Source organism: Myxocyprinus asiaticus, chromosome 1, assembly GCF_019703515.2.
Source record: "Myxocyprinus asiaticus isolate MX2 ecotype Aquarium Trade chromosome 1, UBuf_Myxa_2, whole genome shotgun sequence".
NCBI classification, from domain to species: Eukaryota; Metazoa; Chordata; class Actinopteri; order Cypriniformes; family Catostomidae; genus Myxocyprinus; species Myxocyprinus asiaticus.
Genome location: NC_059344.1, coordinates 40,103,280 through 40,125,666, shown reverse-complemented (window position 1 = coordinate 40,125,666; position 22,387 = coordinate 40,103,280). Strand labels below are relative to the sequence as shown.

The 22,387-nt window shown below is 38.1% G+C and overlaps 1 protein-coding gene and 1 long non-coding RNA gene across 5 annotated transcripts in view; one reads left to right on the top strand and one right to left on the bottom strand.

Annotated features, from left to right (window-relative positions):
• The window catches only part of smarcd3b (SWI/SNF related, matrix associated, actin dependent regulator of chromatin, subfamily d, member 3b), a 52,361-nt gene that overhangs the window by 7,633 nt on the left and 22,341 nt on the right, over positions 1-22,387 (top strand). The window contains exon 1 of one of the 3 annotated variants that reach the window (XM_051662329.1): positions 18,124-18,480. The exons of 1 other annotated variant lie outside the window; for it this stretch is intronic. In XM_051662329.1, the coding sequence (XP_051518289.1) occupies positions 18,403-18,480 (78 nt within the window). In that variant the 5' untranslated portion in view covers positions 18,124-18,402. Of the gene's footprint in view, positions 1-18,123; positions 18,481-22,387 lie in introns of those variants that run through there. One more of the 3 variants, XM_051662512.1, reaches the window with a different exon arrangement.
• On the bottom strand, positions 1,322-2,373 carry LOC127420360 (uncharacterized). Of its 2 annotated transcripts, none has more exons than XR_007893808.1 (5): positions 2,309-2,373; positions 2,179-2,229; positions 1,839-1,909; positions 1,718-1,750; positions 1,322-1,608 (listed from the first exon to the last, which is right to left on the bottom strand). It is a non-coding gene; the product is annotated as an uncharacterized LOC127420360 (long non-coding RNA). The 2 variants fall into 2 exon arrangements; XR_007893807.1 differs by adding an exon at positions 1,995-2,039 and having other exon boundaries at positions 2,179-2,350.

The following is a 22,387-nucleotide window of genomic DNA, read 5'->3' as shown; positions in this document are numbered from 1 at the left end:
CACGTCTGCTTACGCAAACTTTTATTATAGTCCCAATAAGGAAAAGATTATAATGCAGCCAAGGACAAATTGAGAAACAGAAAGTTTAGTTCACCTCTGGAATCTTCTGATCCGAGTCAGTTGTTCTTTTGTCACGTGACAGCCGTAGACGCTAGCGTAATACTTTCACGTGACACAAAAACGATCGACTCGGACCAGATGACTCAGGAGGTGAACTAAACTTTCTGTTTCCTGTGTGAGCAATGCATATTGTATACGGCTGTCACTTGACAAAAGAACGAACAACTCGGACCAAAAGAGTTGAAAGGTTAACTAATCATTTCTGTTTACTGTAAAAAGCGTCTATGCGGTTTTCACGTAACAAACGAACAGAGGTTGCGCATGCGCGGCCAACACAAAATGAACGAATCACTCTCTGAGATTACTCGTTCTTTTGAGTCACATAAAAGATTCGTTCAAAATGAATGAATCGTTCATGAACGACTCATCACTAATGTACAGTATAACATCCATCCCTCCCGCACTTTTGGCTTCTAGCTGGTGAGGGGGCTTTTCAAACAGAGAGATGCATATGTGAGATGATCCGATGGGCAGGGAAGTAGGATATAGCAGAGGGAGCGACAGTGTTACTTAGTAGGACATTACATTTTTAGTAAATGGTCCGAACGGTCACGTAATTTAGCGCGCGAGCACGACACCTAACTGGTGCGGAGTGCCCGTCTGCGCGTTTATGGCGCGAGCATCGAGATATATCCAGCTGCAGAACCACAGCACCAGCCGTTTCAGAGCAGCAGCGCCAGAACCGCAGCCACAGAACGGAAGTGAGGGGCGGAGCATGCGTTCTTAACGGAGTCGCGCCACCTACGGTTTTGGAGCGTAATTTTCTTTTATTACTTGCTAAACATCATACTTTTAAATAAGGCCACTTTTCAGTTCATACATGTATAAGTTATAACGATACAGTAAGTTACAGTACAATAAGTATTTTAAAACATTAATCTTGTGTAATATTATTGTATAATGTTATACGTTTCATTGTATTATGTGAGTATTATTTCCTGTTCGTGATGTTAGAAATAATGCTTAAAGAAACGTATGGGCATTTATTATGAAATATACTTTAATCACAACATTCAAAATAAACGTTTATTCCAAAGCCAAGAACATGTGCAGCATGCACTTTTCTATATGAAAACTAAAACATTTCAATACAAATATAACTACAATACAACTAGATATTATTATTATTATATAAAAATAAATAAATTAAAAAAATTAAAACAAACAGCAACATAATTTTAAAAGAAACAATCCAACTTTATACAATAAATAATTAAATTAAAATTCCTCAAATGAACAATTCACTCTTAGGCCCATTTTGTCATGACATTCCTGCAGAAATAACTCCATGTCATCCCTGAACACAAAATGAAATGTGAAGGGCTCTTTGGAAGCTTCTGATTGTTCCAGGAGATTGTTGAGGGCCTTTTTCTTGTCCACTTCATCCATTGTAAGGAAAAGAGGCTCTTCCACTGGGCCCCTGAGCAGATGTCTGTTGGAATGGAGCCATTTCACAGCTTCTGTCATGTGTCGGATTACTGGGAGCTCCTTCATTAGAGAATGTTAAAGAAAAATTTAATTTTAATATTTATTATAAATGTAATATTTGCAAAGATATATATACACTGATAAATATGTGTCTATATTTGAGACATACCTCTGCTGCTAAGCGTCTTGAAGGGTTTCTCTACTGTAACATACATTTCTTGGTTAATTTTGAATTGGTCTGAAGGGGGTGAAAATGTAATGGTGGGCTGGAGGCAATGTCCAGTATCTACCTTTCAGAGAAAACCCCAAAGTTCTCCAGAAGAATAAGAGTCCACCATATTTGTATGTTTGGAAAGTCGCACTGGAAGACAAAAATATAGAGAAATCTTGAAATATCTACTGCTACAACATCATAAAGGTCAATTACTTGAACTGTAATTACTTACAGATGTAAAATCAAAGGGTGCAACCAAAACAAGATGTAGAGCATACTGAAAACAAAAAAAAATCAAGAAAATTCTCTCTGTAAATGTCATAAATAAAAAATTGCCTCCTTGTTCCTTCTTTAACTAATACTTAAGAAGCACACCAATCATTGGTTTATTCATATCAAAACATAATTTGTCTCACCATCAACATGAAGACTCCACAGTCCACACCACCAATTTGTTGGAGGACATCCTAAAAAAAGGAGAAGCATGAGGTTAAGTGTAAAGATTTGACACTTGTCCCAACTTTAGCAGACTTCTTTATAAGCAACCTTGTTTTTCAGTAGCATCCATGTGCCAGGAGCAATTCTGGCTGTCATCATACTGCAACAAAAATACACAAATAATAAAAACAGATTTCTTAATATGCAAAGTTACATTGTGCGGCACAAACAGTTTGAAGCTCTGAATTCATGCAAAAAAACAGCAGTCACCAATATTTGGGTCTTTCTTGTAACAAATGTCACAGCATGCAAAATCAGAACATCATGCAAGTAACCATTAAGCAAGCTTCTTAAACTCTTGAACGGCACACTCTGAGTGGCAAAGCTTGAACGCAATATTACGCAATATTAATATTTTTACACTGGTAAAATATTATGCTATAATATATTGTGACTACATATATTAAACAAATAAATCAAGATATTCATACCTCCATGGACAACTGCCTTGTTGAAGTGGCTTTGAAGATGACTTTTTAATTTGACCAGTTTGGCTGGCTTAAACATGCTGGCCGAGCAAAAAGGGCAGTTGTAATTGCTGCAACTCTTGTTGCACTGTTGCAGCTGAGGTAATTTGTCACCTCTCTGAATCGTTATATGTCTCTACAAGAGATTTTAAAAAAAGCACCACACAGTTATCTCAACTTTGACAAATGCGATTAAAAAACTCAAAGGTAAGGTAACATTAACTCACAAACAATGCATATAACAGAAGAAAGTGGAACAAACTATTTATATTCATAAATAATAAACATATTCAAAACTTCATCGCGAGGCCCATTTACAACACGCGATCCGAAAAGTAACTGAACAGTCTGCAGAAAAAATGTTCTGTACAATAAAGCATGACATCAAATTCAAGCTTCAAAAGATGATAAAGCCATGCACAGATTCAGTATTTAGCAGATAAACGCTTAACTTAATATATATGATAATTATTCACCACATAATGGCAAAAACATTACAAACAACTCACCGTGCTCTCCTTCATGCTTATCTCGTTGTCAATAACTCCGCCCCTCACTTCCGTTCTGTGGCTGTGGTTCTGGCACTGCTGTTCTGAAACTGCTGGTGCTGCGGGTTTGCAGCTGGATACTATTGCGAGCTCCCGCCACTGACTCTGCAACATCTGCACAACGGACAGCACGAAACAAATAAAGTTCAGCAAAAATTCCGATGAAGATGGCAATGTACTGTATGTATTTGGAACTTTATCAGTGTTATTAATAAAACAACTGCAGGGGCATTATTTTTGTCCCCATATTTGAAATTTCATTCATTTCCGACCCTGGATGGAGTTTGATACAAAAACAAGTTTATTGTTTTGATTTGTTAATCTGTATCTATTGGTTTTATAATTCACAGCTGCACTGTAAAGTGAATAAAAGTGTGCAGGAATTTCCCGCACTATGAATGTGGAATTTGCGGGAATGATTAAAATTGTGCACAATACCAGCAATCCCGCGCCAAAATTAAGGCCGTGTGTATTGCTTGTTTTGTGTCTTTGCACAGTATTTAATGTTGTATGCAAGTTTGTCAGGTAACAGTGATCTAGGGTCATTAGATTTTATACCTCTCTCTTGTGCTCTCTCGAGTGCTTTCCATTCAGACTTTAGAAAAACATGTGATTTCCAGGAAATAACCTTGTTGGAATGTGCGGCCTCTGTACTGTCCTTAACTCTCTACATAGAGCGAATGCTGATCTCTTCACTAGCACTGAAAATAAAGTCAACATGATGTGACTGCACGGTTTTGAACACAGACTTTACAGATCCTTATTTGATTTATTCTTCCCATAAAAACAGCAGCAATTAATTTTATCACATGAAGAAATTGTCGCTCCACCCATGTAGACCAAAATTATGCTTTATATGTTTATTGCTTGATTGTTTCATTATTTGTTGTTTTCGCTCATTCCAGTGGTTGCAGTCACTCAATCCATTATTTAGTACGGTTTGTACTTAAAAGCATGATTGGATCAGAGTTATGTAAAAATGTTGCAGTCTAACTTCTAGACTGCAATCTAAGGAATAGTGGAAATGTATTTATTCATTTATTCACCCTTGTGTCTCTCAAAACCCATAGGATTCTTTTTTTAACTGTCGCAATACATACAACAAGCCACTTAAAAATCATTTTGCAAAAATGTAGGTATACTAACGTGATGCTGTGAGACCAGGTTGGATTGAAAATATGCAATGATAAACTTTAGCCTACGTGTGCCATGTTTCTCACTGAGAAACTGTCTTGTGAATGTGTGCACGTGTGTAGATTAGCTTAAAAGTACTAAGTCAGTTGTTTCAAATGAGGACACTTGTAGTACCAGGTTTTTGTCTCAAGCACCAAGTCTCAGGTGTGTCTTTGAAACTCAAGTATTCTTTCTAGAATTCCTGCAGGGCTGTTCAGCAACACATTGAATGGATCACATATGTTCGCTTCACTGCCCAGCAATCTTCTTAGAATGAGAGAAATCCTATTAGTATTCAAGGACCCACTTTTTCTTGCTGTCACACCTCAAGAGCTTTAGAGAGAATTGGCTCTTTCACAAGAGAGAGTGCAAGCAGAGAGATGAAGGGGTTATTATTAAACACTTGCTTTCATTCTTTTTCTCCACTGCCTTTGTATAACATTATCCAGGTGGAATCTGCTGTTCTAAAAGTGAGGAATTAGATTTATAGGTTCCCTATGGCTATACTCTTAGAAACGCTTCATGCTATGCTGTCCTTTGTTCAGTCAAACAAAAGGTCTTGTCATTAGTTAGATTTTCACCGTGTAGTTTCTTTGAATTCACCTGTGGTATTCGCGTATGTGGTTTAAGAGCGCATTCACAATTTATGTTTGCATATTGTTTGGAGTTTTTATTTTATTTGAATTAATTTGAGCTGTGTGATATACAGTGGCTCCAAAAAGTATTTGGACACTTAAGAGACATCGAGACACATTAAAGTATTTGGACACTTAAGACACATTAAAGTAATAGGACACTCAAGACACATACAAGTATTTGGACACTTCAGACATACAAGTATTAGGACACTTAAGACACATGCAAGTATTTGGACACTTAAGACACATGCACCGAGCACTCCTCCCCCTCCACCACCTGTGACAACGTGGCTCCCAACCCCCTTCCTGATGCGTCGGTTTGTACAAAAAAAAGGGAGAGAAAAATCAGGAGCATGTAACAACAGCCCACAACAAAGCAAAGCTTTCACCTGCATAAAAGCCTGTTGGCATGGCTCCGACCACTGGACCGGGTCTTGGGCTCCCTTTTTAGTGAGATCGGTCAGCAGGCTGGTGACATCCGTATAATTAGACACAAACTTGGTATAATAGCCAGCCAGCCCCAGGAACTGTCTCACATCCTTTTTGGTCTTTTGGTGCGATCACCTGTTGCCACACCTAAGCAGAGATGCTGTCAGCTTTCTGAAGATCAGCTTTCTCAGTGGTAAAATAGCTGTCCAAGCGGGGGTATTCCTCTCTATTTCAAGGTAGCCGGTGCGCAAAAGTCATTCACTATAGAAACCGCATTGTCCTCCTCCATTTTAAACAGTATGTATCCAATGTGGAAACTCCGGTAAGAGGTAAGCGCCTTGAGTTCTGTAATTAATCGGTCTGTTGTGTCTCTCAGCTGTGATGAGCCGTAATGCTGAAGTTGTTCGTTTAAAGCCTTTAAAGCTATTTCCTAGCTTTAGTAGTGTAGTAGCGATTACGGAGCACTGTTGTATGTAAAAAGTGGCTGATGCGGATTCACTTCACGTCACCAACTGACTCATATTACACACAAAAATGATCTTTTGCCACCATCTGCTGGCTAACATATGTAATGTCAAAAAAAAAAGAAAAAAAGACAAACAGTAGGTCTCGACTTAACACATCTGCACTGCTCTTACACTTTAGTTGAGAACAGCATGAAAACAAGCAGACTGATACACACACAGTGAAGCATCTGAGTATATATATATTAGTGTATATATTAGTGTATATATAGTTTTTTAATTGCTCTGTGGTAGATTTTACCCTTGCGACTTGTACTCTCTTTGGACAGGTTTGTTAAACTTTATTACTACTGTATCTGTCCAGAGCTGCTGACACAAATGTTGAAACAAACTGAGGCCTCTAGCTTCGTCCTTACCCTGCTTTGGTCATTAATTTATACATTTCTGGTTAGTTTACATACCTAGAATGACAGTGTTCACTTTACCATCATAAAACATAAGAATCATTTTATCCAGAAAATATTGTAAGTTAGAGCTCATGAAGATTTTACGTGCAGCTTTTACTTTTACAATATTTGTTGTGCTCCCCACATTATAACAAATAAATATCTTACAGAGTAAATATACTGTTTATTTAGGCATACATCCTGTGTCTGTATTTTAATACTGAGAATAGTCCCTGGAAATTGTGGTAAAAACAGCTGGTTTACATATATACTTTCCAAAGATGCTTTGTTACCACAGCAACCTATGAAAAATTAATAGATGTTTTCTATCTCAGCGTACTGAGCAGTTTAGTGTAATGCTCTAATCCTAAATGAATGTTCTAGATAAGGTCTGAATATTCATTTCGGACAACCCCCTTATTGATTCTGGTGCTTAACAAACCATGGCAATGCTCTCATCTTAATTTTTATTGAATTTGCTCCAAAATGGAAGCCTGTTGGAACATGCCTCAGTACTTTGCACACATCTGTTTGAAACTCCAGACTCGGTTAAGAGCACAGTTCTGTGGCAGGGCCGACAGATAGATGGCTTGCAGTGTGAGTCTGAGGGAGTCTATGTGCAGTGGAGTTCTCTGCCCGACTCTGCTGCTTTTTGGTTGTCTCTGAGCTAGACTGTCTGGCTTATAGTGAGCTGACCCATTTTTACAGGGAAACACTTTGTATCCCATTTAGTACACCCCAACAAGTAAGGGAGGGAGGGGAGAGAGAAAGAGAGAGTAGAGTGAGGATTCACTGAAAGGCTTGTTATTTTAATCTATACTGAATTAGCACTTTTTGATACATGGAGTGGAGGCCTCTGCCACTGATCGGGTGCTTTCGGATGTTTAGAGTGTGTGCCTATCATCCCATTAAAAGGACATAAATGTTCACCTTTGGATTGTAGCTTATATATATACTGTATGTAGATTGCAAAGCCTCTCTTTGTGACAGATCAGTAGAAAGACACTGAGGGGCTAATCAAACCCATGTCCTCATTCTGTCCATTCTCTCTCTCCCTCTCTCTCTGTCCACATACACAGAGTGAAACTGAAAGATGGAGGGTAAAAAGAGAGATAGAGAGAGAAGTATTTGTTTGCATGAGTATTGATGCATAAGAGGCACATACTTTTATGTGATATAGAGAAATAATAGAATCATTATATGACATTAGTTATTAATCCGATTGTGTGCTTGGTTTAAGTTGTATTAGTCTATTGACTGAAGATCACTTTTACAATGAAGTTCATGGGCAGACTGAGAATAGACACTACGGATGACCGCAAAATATCTACATGCCCACACATGTCTTTTATAAAGTTGGCGGACTGTGTAAACCATGGGTTATACTTTTATGCGGCCTCCGAGTGAATTGACTCTTGACCATCCGAAGAAACCGGGATGCGTTTCATTTCCTTTTGTGCTGGTTCCGCCTAGCAGTTGGAGCTTGTTTTGTTAACACTTCTTCGGGACAGTTATGGATGAATCTGTCAGTTCCTTGTGCTGTATCTATTCTCTAAAAGCAAGTATGATTTGTGGAGTATTTTCGTGTTACATTGGATTGATTACGTCATCTACTGCACTCATCAGCTGGCTCACTGAAGATTTGTTTTTTGAACGGCTTTATATCGGCTGGAATTTGTTTTGTGAAGGAACACACCTTTGAGACAGTTCTGTGAATGAGTCTACACGTTCTTTGTGTTTATTCTGCCTATTGGCTGGGGTTTGTTTTACAAAATATTTGATGTTATGTAATTTTGCCTTACAAATTTGTGAGGCAAAATTGAGCAATCCGATGGCAAAGTTGTCGCGGGGGCTCTCGTAGGCGTACATGGACTCTTTGAGTTTAAAGGGACTGACGCCGGTTGGTGCTGTCGTGCGCGGGGTTTATGCGCTCGTTTTCCTTTTTTCTGTTTGTTTTGTTCGGGGGGAAGTTCAGGGTTTTACTGTTGCATTAATGTTGAAATGTGGTCTTCATAATTCTGTTTTTGGCACACAATTTATTTTTTCTATCATATCAAAATGTCAAATGTTGGTATGAGAGTACTATCTCTCTCCACATGGAATGTGAATGGGTTGGGGCACCCCATAAAAAGAAGGAAGGTTATTTCTTTTCTTAAATGTAAGAAATATGATATAGTGTTTCTTCAAGAAACACATCTTTCCCCGCAGGAAGCTGAAAAATTTGGGAAGGTATGGGGTGGACATTTTTTCTTTAGTGTTGGCTCAAGTAAGAGCAAGGGAATCATTATATTGGTAAATAAACATTTACAATTCAAATTTCTCAAACAGTTTAATGATAAATTAGGGAGAGTCATTATTGTTTTAGCAGAAATTCAGGGGCAAAGTCTGATTTTGGCTAATATTTACGCACCTAACGTTGATGGTCAGGTCTTTTTTATAGATCTTGAAGGGATGTTGCAAGCCGCTGGCACCCCTCATGATATAATATTGGGAGGAGACTTTAATCTTTTGATGGACTCAGTCCTTGATCATAGTGAAGCAAAAGTGTGTAAACCCCCTTGAGCAACATTGACGCTTCACAGGATGTGTAAACATCTTGGTCTTACAGATATTTGGAGACTTTTGAACCCATCTGGTAGAGACTATACATTTTTTTCATCAGTCTATAAGATTTATTCCAAATCCCTCATTTCATCTGTTGTTGATTGCTCAATTGGAAATATCTTAGTCTCAGATCATGCACTGGTGAGTTTAGAGGTGTTGCCACATATAGAGAAAAAGAAATCATATAGTTGGCACCTTAATGAATCCCTTTTGCAAAATCCTGATTTCCAACAAATGTTAAAGACTGAAATCAGTGTTTATATGGAGACCAACTGGTCCTCAGTATCCTTTGTGGGCATGGCTTGGGAGGCACTTAAGGTGGTTCTTAGGGGTCGGATCATACAGTATGCCTCATTCACCAAAAAATCCAAAGCACAAGAACTCGTGGAGTTGGAAGGAAATATTAAAAGTGCCGAGGCATAGCTGAAACGCCGTATGTCATCTGATGGCCTCAGAGAATTGACCCGATTGAAATATAGATATAATACTATTTTGTCACAGAAAGTGGAGTTTTGGTTATTCAGGGCAAGACAGTCGTACTTTGAGTCAGGGGACAAAGCAGGGAAGCTTTTGGCTAGATATATAAAGCAGAGAGAGTCTCTTTCTATCATTCCCTCAGTGAAATCTGCTGGTGGTGAAATTTTTACCTCAGCCATTGATATTAATAATGCTTTTAAAGAGTTCTATCTTGATCTTTATAGCTCCACGTCTTCGTCTACTGATGAAGATATTAGAAACTCTGTGGAACCATTAGATCTTCCTAAATTGACGACTGAGCAAAAAAACTCTCTTGATTCTGAGATAACCTTGGAGGAGCTTGATGAGGTAATTAAGTCTCTACCTACTGGCAAGACTCCGGGGCCAGATGGTTTTGCCGCAGAATTTTTTAGGTCCTATGCTACAGAACTGGCTCCACTTTTGTTAGAAGTTTATACTGAATCATTAAAGAACGGAAAGCTTCCTCCAACCATGACACAAACCCGGATCAGTCTGATTCTTAAAAAGGACCAAGATCCTTTAAAAGAGTTTAAAAGTTACCGTCCAATCTCCCTGATCCAACTACATGTAAAAATGTTGTCAAAAATTTTGGCTAACCGATTAAGTAAGGTTATGACATCTCTTATACATATAGATCAGGTGGAGTTTATTCGGGGGTCGCAGCTCTTCTGATAACATCAGGCGTCTCATCAGTATCATGTGGTCAGTAGCGAATGATCAGTCTCCGGTCGCTGCCATCTCACTTGACGCCGAAAAGGCGTTTGATATGGTAGAATGGGATTATCTTTTTAGGATTTTGGAAATGTATGGGATCGGGAAATGTATGGGTACATTTATTGGTTGGATTAGAAGTTACTATATAAACACCCTGTAGCAGCGGTACAAACAAAGGGATTAATTTCAGATTTTTTACTCTGAATAGGGGCACTCGGCAGGGTTGCCCTCTTTCTCCATTATTGTTCTGTCTTGCCCTGGAACCATCAGCAGCCACGATAGGAGAGGAGGATGATTTTCCAGGGGTGATTGCGGGAGGTATGGCGCATAAGCTTCTGCTTTACGCAGATGATATTTTATTATTTGTCTCTGAACCTACTAGATCTACGCCTTGCCCACAGAATTATTAATTCCATTTCCAAGTTCTCAGGATAAAAATTAAATTGGTCTAAATCCGAAGCTTTGGCTCTGACAGCGTACTGTCCAGTAATGGCTTTCCAGCCGGGTGCCTTCCAGTGGCCCAAACAGGGCATTAAGTATTTGGGGATTTTATTCCCAGCAAATTTGTGTGATTTAGTTAGAGTTAATTTTGACCCTTTAATAAAAAGGTTTTCGAGCGATGTAGACAGGTGCGCTTCATTACATTTATTGATGTTTGGGAAGGTTAATGTTATTAAAATGAATTCCAAAATTTAACAACCAGTCTCTCCCTGTAGATGTCCCTCTCTTATTTCAAGCAATTTGATAGCATAGCGAAGTCCTTCATTTGGAATGGGGCTGCAACTAACGATTATTTTGATAATCGACTAATCTAACAATTATTAGAACAATTATTCGACTATTCAGGCGATTATTGCAACGATTAATCATTAGCTCTAAACCAACTATTCAGCTTCTGCCCTGACATAAAAGGTTGTATTAAACGTGCTTGCTAACAATAAAGAGGACAAAATCATCTTTTAAAAATACCTCTAAATGACATTCACTGAATTAAAAGGAAAAATATTTTTATTATGTTTAATTCAGTAAAGATTTCACTACAAAAAAATCCTACTGTTATCAAATGTATTTGTCTTTTTTTCCATTTAAAACGGTCTAAAAATCCTTAAAACAAGATACATTTACTTGAGAAGTAACATATAAGATATTTAGACTTTCTTTAAGAGAATGTATCTTAAATATGTGTATTTTGTATATAAGTGTATTTTGTCACTTGGTTATACTTCTGTGAGTGCAGTAAAGACAAAATATACTTATACTCAAGATCTATTCTCTAAAAGCAAGTCTAAACATCGTATATGCTGCTTCTCAGGTGAATGCATCATTTTTTAAGGGATTTTTAGATATTTTAAAATATTTTTATTTTTAATATTATATTCAACATTCTCAGATAAAAAAATACATAACAAATTCTTCTGCAGTACAGCTGCTAAAGTAAATGTTGTTTTAAAGGAGTTTTAGATATTTATATTGGAAAACAAGCCAAAACAAAAACAAATAAAAAATGTTTTTTTTTGTTGTTGTTGTTGTTTTTTTTTTCAGTGTATAATGGGGTGAAGACTACCCTCTCTCACCTTTCTGTTCACTTCAATCCATCTTTAACTCACAAAAAAACTAACTCTCTCTTACTAATAAAGCTGTGTTTTGCCAATTTTCTTCATGATAAGAAATGCACAGTGACATATATTATGATTCAATAAATTGCCATCGTGTTATAATCTAGCTGCATTAAGCGCGCGTACTCGAGGGATGAGCGTCCCCGCAACAGAGTGTACCTCAGCCGGGTGCAGTTTCAATCTCTCCCTCTTAGATCAGGACATTCACGCAACTCAGAGAAGAGGCGCTGACCACACAGAGAAATGCCGTTTCAAACAGAGAAGTTTCCTTATTATTTTAACTTTAATAAAGCTATAACGCATTAAATAGAACTGCATTAAAGATGTAACGCCCGGGGTGTTTCCTTTAAAGACACTCGACACGCAAGTTTTGCTTAAGCTGAGCGAGTGCTTCTGTATTTACTTATTTTGTATTTTTGCATTATAATTCCCTCATACTTTGCGATCTACATCACCTGAAGCTGTTTGGAAAGTTTAGAGTGTGTCTGGACTGTGAGATGTGTTTTCTTCCTCTCCTCAGTCAGGCGCGAGCTGCAGTCCTGCTCTTGTGTGCAGTCATTAGAGTTTCATATGATCTTATGTTACGTTAAGATCAAACGACTATTCGGCAATGAAAATTTTTGTCGACAATTTTTTTTATTGTCGACATTGTCGATAATGTTGACTAATCGTTTCAGCCCTAATTTGGAATGGTAAACGTCCCAGATTGCATTTTAATAAGTTACATAGGCCGATTGACAAAGGTGGGCTAGGCCTACCCAAGATTTTGTTTTATTACTATGCATTCAGTCTCAGACATTTGGCTCATTGGTCACTTCCACCTGAGAGAGCCCCTGCCTGGTTTGTTATTGAACAGGCAGTTCTTGCCCCTATTTCGCCATTACAAAGCATCTCTATCAAACTAACCGGAAAAGTTAAGCTACACCCCGTTATTTCGCATTTACACTCGGTATGGACTAAAGTGTCCAGCTTGTTTAAATTGGACACTTATTTAAATGTTGCCTCGAGCATATGGCAGAACCCAAGATTGTGTAGTGGCAAGTCCCCTTTCTGCTGGCCAGAGTGGATTGTGAGGGAGGTTAATACGCTCGGTGACCTATATGAGAGTGGAGTGTTGAGATCGTTTGAAAATTTGGTCCAACATTTTGGGATCCCCAGACCTCAGTTTTATAGGTATTTACAGCTGTGCCACCTGCTTTGTACTATTTTTGGGAGTAGCACACACCCCTCTAAGGAGGCAGATGCTTTGGGAGAGGTGATTGTGGCTTTTGGAAAAGGTCATGAGGCATCAGTGTATTACTCCCTGCTAATTCAGAGTCTGGGGGATGAAGCCTTGACTTCTCTCAAGAGATTATGGGAGAAAGATTTCAACTTGGCATTGGAGGAAGGAGTGTGGGCTGAGATTCTTAAAAACATTAAGTCTGCATCTAGAGATGCAAGGGTGCGTCTTATACAATTCAAAATTTTGCATAGATTTTATTGGACCCCTTCTAGACTGTATAGGCTTGGTCTTAAAAACACACCCACCTGCTGGAGATGCCAATCGGAGGATGGAGACATGGCCCATGTTTTTTGGTGGTGTGTCGTGATCCAGAAATTCTGGTCGAAGGTTCAGAATATTGTGTGCGACGTGGTGGGCACTCGGGTTTCGTTTTGCCCCAGACTTTGTGTTCTGGGTGATGGGGCGGTCATCGATATGGGGGATGGCCATATTGAGAACTGGGTTCTGACATGTGTGATGATCACCAGGCAGGTTATTTTGAGGGGTTGGAGGTCAGCTGGTGCGCCCCCATATCTGGAGTGGTGCATGGAGATGGGGAGGGTAGTGGCTTATGAGGAGGTGTCATTGGGAAGACGGGGTGATTTAGATTTGTTTGTCCGGAAATGGGGCAGGTATTTTGAATTTTTGGGGGGCTCTCGGGTGGGGTGTGGAGAGAGTATTGTAGTATAGTTTTTAAGTGAGTATGATGTGTGTATGTATGTGTGTGTGTATATATATAATATATATATATATATATATATATATATATATATATGTGGGGGGGGGGGTTTAAATGTTGTGTGTGTTTCTGATGAACAAAGTTCTGTCAAGTACGTTATAAATGCTTTCATCATTCTTGATTAACAAAGTTCTTTTGAAGTACATTATAAAAATGGATAGTTCAGCTCCTGGACAACATGATCACACAGGAAGGTGGCATTTTGTTTCCAGGAGTTCCGGTACCCTAGGATCGGCCACATTATGCCCACTCACTCAATCTCCCATCAGTTATTTTTGCATCTGCTCAAGTGTGTTTACTTTCCTTCTGCCCTGACTGGAAGTGTGGGAGACTCGGGTTCGGATCCTGCGTTGAAAACAGAAAGTAATCACATTTGCATAATCAGTGACTAGTGCGATTCAGAGGTTGCATTTTCAACTAACATTACATTTTGACTCCACTGATAGTTAGGATTGGGTTGGGGGGGTACAGTTGATAAAATATGCATTCCTTTTCACTGTATTACATCCTGTACAGCTGAAAACAACTCTTTACAACAACCCGCTTTTGGCACAACAGTGGAAACACGGCTAATGGATACCAAAATTTGATTCTCAACAAAGCACCATAAAAGTAATCCATACGACTCCTGTGGTTAACTAGAGTCATATGGATTACTTTTCCTGCATTTATGTTCTTTTTACAGCATTTACTTGCATTGTGAGGACCTACAGAGCTGAGATATTCTTCTAAAAATCTTTGTTTGTGTTCTGCAGAAGAATGAAAGTCATACACATCTGGAATGGCATGAGGGTGAATAAATGAGAGAATTTTCATTTTTGGATTAACTTTTCCTTTAATGTTAATATCAACTTATACATAAGTTAACATTTGTTAATGTATCATGAACAAAGATTAACTAACAATGAACAATTGCAAATGTGGCAAATAACTAGGCTGGGCTGTTATTACATTATTCACAGTGTTACTCTGGGGCCATTTTACCAGAATTCCACCAAATTCCCTTGGCCTTTTAATAGATAGCTTGCCAAAGCATTTATTTTCAAACTTGCTCTTTGGCTCTCATTCCTTGACTGAGAGGATACTGATTCCTTGATTCATTTCATTAGGGGACTATTTTAGAATCTGAAAATGGACCTCCCAGGATACAAGTTTTTGTTATGAAAATTCAAGATGATTGTATGTAGGAAGAATGCTGTTATGCATAATGCTTGTCTCAGTCACTGACTTGAATAAAGAAGATTTTCATATCTCCCTTAAGAGAATAATATAACTGCTGGATCTATGCCTGCAAAATTCAACAGCAAGTTCAAGTTAATGCTGATGGTAGAAGAGCATCTTGCTATAACGCATAAACCACAGTACAGGATCAACACAAGGTCAGCCATGTTAATGCTGCATGTTAACTGTTAGGGAGAGGAGAGGAGAAGATTGCTCATAGACAGTGTCAGCAACAAGAGCTTTATGGTGTTAATTTGAGTTTATTTCAAAGACTGAATTAATTGTGCAGTAGCCGGTCTGTATCTCATAATGCCATTCCCAAGTACATTCTTTATGGGCAGTCTTGGACAATGAAAATGTAATACCTCTGTGCTGCTGTGGCACATTGATAAGAGGCAGTGGTTTTATAGGAGTATACAGACCTCTGTTGGAGAAACATAATACTGCAGCGTGTGGTCAAACTGTCCCAGTCCATAGCAAACACTATCTCTCTGCTTACCCCTCACAAGTCCCCTACCCCCTTCACTTCCCAGTCAATGGGACCTGAGCATTTGGCAGGGCTGTAAGGGGAAAAGGGAGACATGGGTGGGGGGACTCAAGGGGGTACTGAGACCCACAGATCTTTTTAGCTCGTTCATGCTTTTATAGAAGTACTTCCTGATTTAAGGTGACTAGAGGTGAAAAGAAGTAACAACTGTGATGGGTCACCACAAAAAAAGCCTGTTTGAATGGAAGGTCTCAGTGCTCGTTCTGAGAAATTCTTTAATTTCTGCTTTTTCATTTCCAGTTTTAAAAAGTAGATGTAGACAAGTAAAATGAATTATAATGTAATGAACATGATTCTCATTTGGTAAATTGATATAACACACATTTTTGTCTATTCAAATCAGTTTACTATACAGTGTGTGTGTGTGTGTGTGTGTGTGTATGTGTATATATATATATATATATATATATATATATATATATATATATACTTTTAGTCACTGAAACTTAAAATTATTTTAATGTGATGTGTTTTATTTTGAAAATATGCTTCAAAAATGAAATAAGAACTGCTACAGTCCTCTTTTCCGGCAATGACCGTTTTAAGTCTTTTAGTGTATGTATCAACTTTTCACATCATCCAGGAGTGATTTTGGCCATTTATGTTGGTTTTCAGGCCGGTTGATTGCTTGACGTGTACGTGTTACAATTTTTAAATAGAGCCTTAGATGCTCAGTTGAATTAAGATCAAGGTATGAACTTTCTCCCAAACTTTTTTTTATTTTAAAAAATAGTTCTCCAGCAGCATTTCTCTGTGCATCATAACCATACATCGCTTTAGGGTTTGGTGTTTATGTGCAGTGTTTTATCACATACTGTATATCACTTTATTTTGATTAAAAAGCTCTATCTTGGTCACATCTGACCACAGAATCTGTTCCCACATCCCAATTGGGTCATTATTATAGTTTTGGCAAACTGAACACATGCTTTCACATGGTTCATTTTAAGTAATTGCTTCCTTTATGCCACTATCCCATCATAGCCAGTGTTATGGAGAGCTCTTGATATGGTTGACTGGTGCAACTTCATTCTGTTCTCAGCCTCTGAACTTTGATCCTTGTTAATACTGAGAGTTTTGATGGATTAACTTTTCTTGCCATTTTCTGGTGATTGAAATAAACTGAATACTGGAGTATCCAAACACTTGGAAATTGTTTTGTACTCTAGTTTGTTGTAGGCATTTGTTTTGCCTTATCTATAAATTCATTGGAATACTATTTAGTCTTCATTTTCACAACTGTGCATCAGATTCACAACCCAAACAATGATCCCTAAACTGGAGTTTTCAGCCAGACAGTGTGGTAATTGTTTCAATGATTCACAGGTAGAGGACTGTTGTTTGACAGTTATTTACTTGTTAGGGCAATTCTACTTAATCCATGCACTGTATGAGCAGCGTACTCTTTACTCCCATATACATGCAGCTCGGTTAGTTAGCATATTTCTCTACAGCAATGCAGTTTCCCTGCGATGCTTGTGTAAATAACAAACATGGGATACGAGGAAGACTTTGCTATTTTATTTACTTTAAAAGTAGTGATTTTATATTCACCCTTTGCTAAATTGAAAACACTACAACTACACAGTATACGATGTTTTACCTTGTGAATTTCATTGTTTTTTTTTATGTACAGTAATTTCAAATCAGATGATTGCAACACGCTCCAAAAAAGTTAAAACGGTCAGTTTAAGACTAATAACAATTTGACGAGCTAAAATAACAAGGCAATGTGAAATAGGAGATGTTAATCAGATGAGGAAATTGTGTCATAGTATATAAGGAGCCTCCAAAAACAACCTAGTCCTCAGGGGAGAACCTTTTGGTTTTAATTGATATTGCTTGGGATATATAATAAATTTTTAGCAAGTTCAGGTTTTAAATTAGGGGGAAAAAATAGGAGCATGTATATTTGAGGAACTGAAAAAAGGGAAAGAGAAAAAGATTTAAGATTATGAATAGCTGATCTTGCACGTCTCTCACAGAAAAAGCTGATCAAACCATTGTAATCATTGTAAGCTTCAGAATTTAGTTGAGACAGACTGCAGTAAACAAGGTCAGTATGACCAGTATACTATGGTCAAAATCAGTATGGCTTACATCAACCTGAAATGCTCTCTTGGCCTGTTTTATTACATCCTCAGTCTGAAAACTGGTAGCTTATCCTCACTGCTGCTTTAAGGTTCCTCCCTCCATTTCTTTGAGAATGAGCAGTGTATTCCAAGCCTTGTCGGGTTTGACTGCAGCAAAGGACAGGGAGAGAGAGAGAGAGTGCAGAAGTGAAGGGAGAAGAGGCGGGGTTTGGTTAGCGGCGAGACTAACTACACCGCAGCAGACAGCAACCGACCAGTCAGCGTGCATTCCCTTATCTACCAATGGAATGCAACAGCTGCAGCAGCCTGTGAGCGTGTGTGTTTTTGTATGAGTTTGTAAAAGGGGGAGGGGGACTGTCATGGTGGGCCAGCAAGAACCCCCCTGAAAGACCCCCAACTCTCAACCCCCCATGTTCTCTCTCAGCCTGGCTCTTGAAAGGCAGCTCAACCAAACATAAGTGTGAGAGACACAGAGAGAGCAAGAGACTCGACAGGGCAGCACACTCCGAGCAGACAGAGGGGGAGAGCTGGAGAGACTGAGGGACGGAGAGAAAGAGAGGATAGCATAAAGTAAGGGAAGTGGAGCAGGGAGCCTTGGAGGGGGGTTGAGGAGGTGAGCGAAGGGTGAAAAGGAAGAGAGGCGAGGGAGAGGGAAAGACAAAAGACTGGGAGAGTGTGAGGGAAATGGCTTCGGAGGAGAGTGCTGGAGGAGCTCGGAAAGCCACCAAGAGCAAACTATTTGAGTTCCTTGTCCATGGAGTGGTACGTACCCTCTCTGTGTGTGCATGTGTGAGTGCATGAGTTCAGCCATAGACGCCTGTGTGTTTGAGTGATAGCAGTGAACGGTGTCCATGTGAAGGTTATTTCTAGCCCTCCAGATCCTGGCTGTGCACCACTCTTCTTGTTAAAGCAGAGAGAGAATGAGGGGTGGGAAGGAGAGGGAAATGAGGGAGGCGAGCATGTGTTTGCATGTGGAAAAAAGAGAAAAGGAGCAGCGAAAGCAAAAGAAAGGCCAAAGGTATCCACTTGGTCATTGAAAGCTGCATGCATTTGGCAGCATGCACAAGGTGACGAGTGCTTTCATTCAAAACAGAAGCGGCTCTGTGACCCAACACAGCTTTAATATTATTCCAACTTCTGAACACATCTGTATAGGTTAGCATTATATCTGATGTGATATCTCATTCATAAAAAATTCAAGCATGTTATGGGGTAGAATCACTGCTTAAGCTACTCTTGAACTCCATGGTTATAGTGGTAGTACAAGTAATTACTACACATACTATTGTAATGCAGACAGTTATTTCATGTGACATTAATTAAGGTTTGATGCAGAAGAGACAATACCAATCTACAAGCTGTCTGAACCTTTGTTTATATACAGAAGCTGTGTAATCTTTTATTTATGATTAGCAGGGCTTTGTCTAGCCAGAGCTTCATAGAGCAGATCAATCTTAATTAAAAGCCAGAACAAGCAAAATACATAGAGCTACATGACATCCATTATATACCAGCTAACTATAATAAACCTGAAGAACTTCATTGAATAGCAAATTGATAGGAGAATAATTCATCATAAACGGCAATAATACTGTAAGTGTCTTTATCTTTAAAGACGTTGCTGTCTGCCTTTACTGCTTTAACTTTTTAACAAACATAAATGTTCAATCCATAATAAAGGACAGCATTTTTATGTGTGTTTTTGAAAGATAGGTTGTGTTGCAGAAATTGTTTGGATGATGAATGAAGAAAATTATGTTGTTGCCTCTGCAGACTAATTAACCTTGACGAAGCACTGATTGTTCCTGGCCAAATGTTTCCCACTCCATATTTTGGCTTCCTCTCCTTTTATGTCCTTTTCTATGCCTGTGTTGCTCTCCTCTCCTACTTTACAGTTTCTATCTGCACACATCTCTTCTCTTATGTTCAGTCCATGCCACTCATCTACATATCCTGTTGTTACCTCAGGCTCACCTTTGCTATTGTTCACCTTACTGGCTCTCTGCCATACTCATTATGAGGCCATGCTTTGTACACTTTATAATAACATTGTAGTGTTAGTCTGTTGTATTTTGACCTGCCCAGGGAAATGTAGTTAGTTTGAGCTATAAGAATGTGTTGGCTCAGCCTTGTTTCCAAGGCAAGGAACAGTGTGTGCACATCAAGGTTTGCAATTAAGTTACAATTTGAGCAGACGCCAGTATGGGTGAAATGAATTTAAAGTCAATGTGAAATCAAAATTGACGGCATTTACTTTCGTATACTAGTGCATGTTCCTGGAATTGTGAACGGTTCATTGGTGTATTTTATTCTTAAGACAAAAACGTTTGTCCTCGTAATCTTTAATCAGAATGTAATAACTCTCTTCCTCTAAAATGACTATCCTTTTCCACTGACATCACTTAGGTCATGCGGGCTATAAGATAATGTTAACAAAGCTAGGCTAGGCTAGGCTATTTAGGCTATCGATCAAGCCCTGCCCTGCAATTCTTCTTGTTGAATCCTGTTTTTCTCTTGGAAATTTGTCAGATTTCGGAAGTAAAATAGGTTGTGAATTGCAGTGTGTTTTTGTATCAAACAGTGTTTTGTTTCCTTTTTTTAATGATTGTATTTGAAATGAGGTTGATAAATCACCTGGGCTTAGGCGATGACTTTTTGTTAGTTTTGTGCATACAGTATTATGTCTGGGTTTTTATTTTCTGTTTTATCTCGCCTTCTAGATGTTTAGTTTTAGCTCGTTGTCATGTTTAGATTAGGTGTCACAGTACTGGTGTTTCATCTTGAGTATGAATTACTGGTGTGCTGTATTATATTAGTGGTTCGTCTATTCTCTCTCAGGCACCCACACACCAAATGCACAGTGTTTGTTAATGACAGACTCATTCTTTCTGTGTAAATGTGTGGATAAATAAAATGACCTTCAGGTCATTTCACTCTAGGAGCAGATACTCTCATTCTAGTTCACTGGAACAATTTTGCAACAGAACTTGAAAATGCAAAATGAAAAATATCTTTAGATTAATACACTTTAGGTTAATAAAATGAGCATAATGTTACCGTTTTACTAGTATATTAAGGTGCACTCAAAGTTTTACTCCTAAAGAAATGAATTGTAATTTTGAAACATACAGTATGTATAAAATCACTCACATGAGAAGAGGACTCTAGTCATATCAGTAACCTTATAAATGCTGTTTTATTCTACATGGAGCACCATTTAGAATCACATGACCAGCTGAATACTACTCACTATTTCAGTAACCATCTTGTAATTGGACACTTTCACTCTTGGATTAAATGAATCATGGCTGATTGTGAATAGTGAATTTCTACAATGGCATCTGTGATTTTGAATGATGCTGCATCCACACCACTAGGTGTCACTGTAAGTCCAAGATGACATGAACAAAAAGTTACTAAGTGCACCTTTAACACACATATTAGCAAACTGTACATAATTAATGAGACAAAAATTAAGTCAGCTATTGCCCACGAATCTTACCCCATTTTGTTTTATTGCGTCAGACATCAATGAAATTATATTGTGAAATATTCCAATATGATTTTGTAACAATCTAACTTGGACCAAATTTATAAAGTGTAACTTACATTTGTTCCAATTATGTAACAATGTTAACATTTGCATAAATCAATGGGAAGGGCATTAGTGAAATAATGTGGTAACCAAGGTCTATCCGAAGACACAAATCAGATGTTTGCTGTGCACAGTTGTCATATTAACTGCAAGTAATGTAACTCCAGGAGGACATGCGAGTACTCTAGCAAAAGGAAGTTGTTTATCACCAGGAATCGAGCAGAACTGCTCATCCTTCAAAGCTGACTGACAACTTAAAACACAGCCAGTCTCTCTGAAGTGCAAATCCACATGGTGAGATTCTGCTGCTACATATACAAAATAAAATGTTTTCCCTGCTACCTGCATCCAAATTTGTATTCAAAGTAGGGTTGCTCCGATACCAAAATTTTGGCTTCGGTACGATACCAGCCTGGTACCTCGGTATCAATGGTAACTCGATACTAAAAAAAGAAAAAAAAACTCAAGATTTTTGATGAAATTACACAGAAAACTACTTGACTAAAAGAACTGCAAAATGATTCAAATTATGCCTTTTTATTTTTTATTTTTTTCTGGATTCCATGTTAAATGTTTTAATTAAATGTTATGATGAAATTTTGTTTAACCAAATACATACAGTACAGCTTTAATCAAATGAAAATATAATAATTTTTAACAATACAGAGCCAATAATAATATTTCAACAATGATAATATATATATTATTTCTGGTAAAAAAAAAAAAAAAGATGCACAACCCAGCTATACAGTATTAATGACAACATTAAATGAAAACAATCTGATCACCGGAGGCAAAAGGCTGCCATGGCTGAATTACAACATGCTGATATTTAGTACACTTGCTTTTGTGATATTGCTTACAGATAATAATATTAATAATATAACCATTTAATATTACATTATTGAGTATTTATTGAATATTACACTTTTATACAGAAGTCTCCGAGCTGCAACGGTGAAAACGGACATTTGAGAGTTCACAGCCGATTATACACTAAACACACTGCTCTGCAGATGGATACTATTGGAAAATCAAGCATTTGTAGTGTGTGTTGCGTTTGTCTGCACGTCT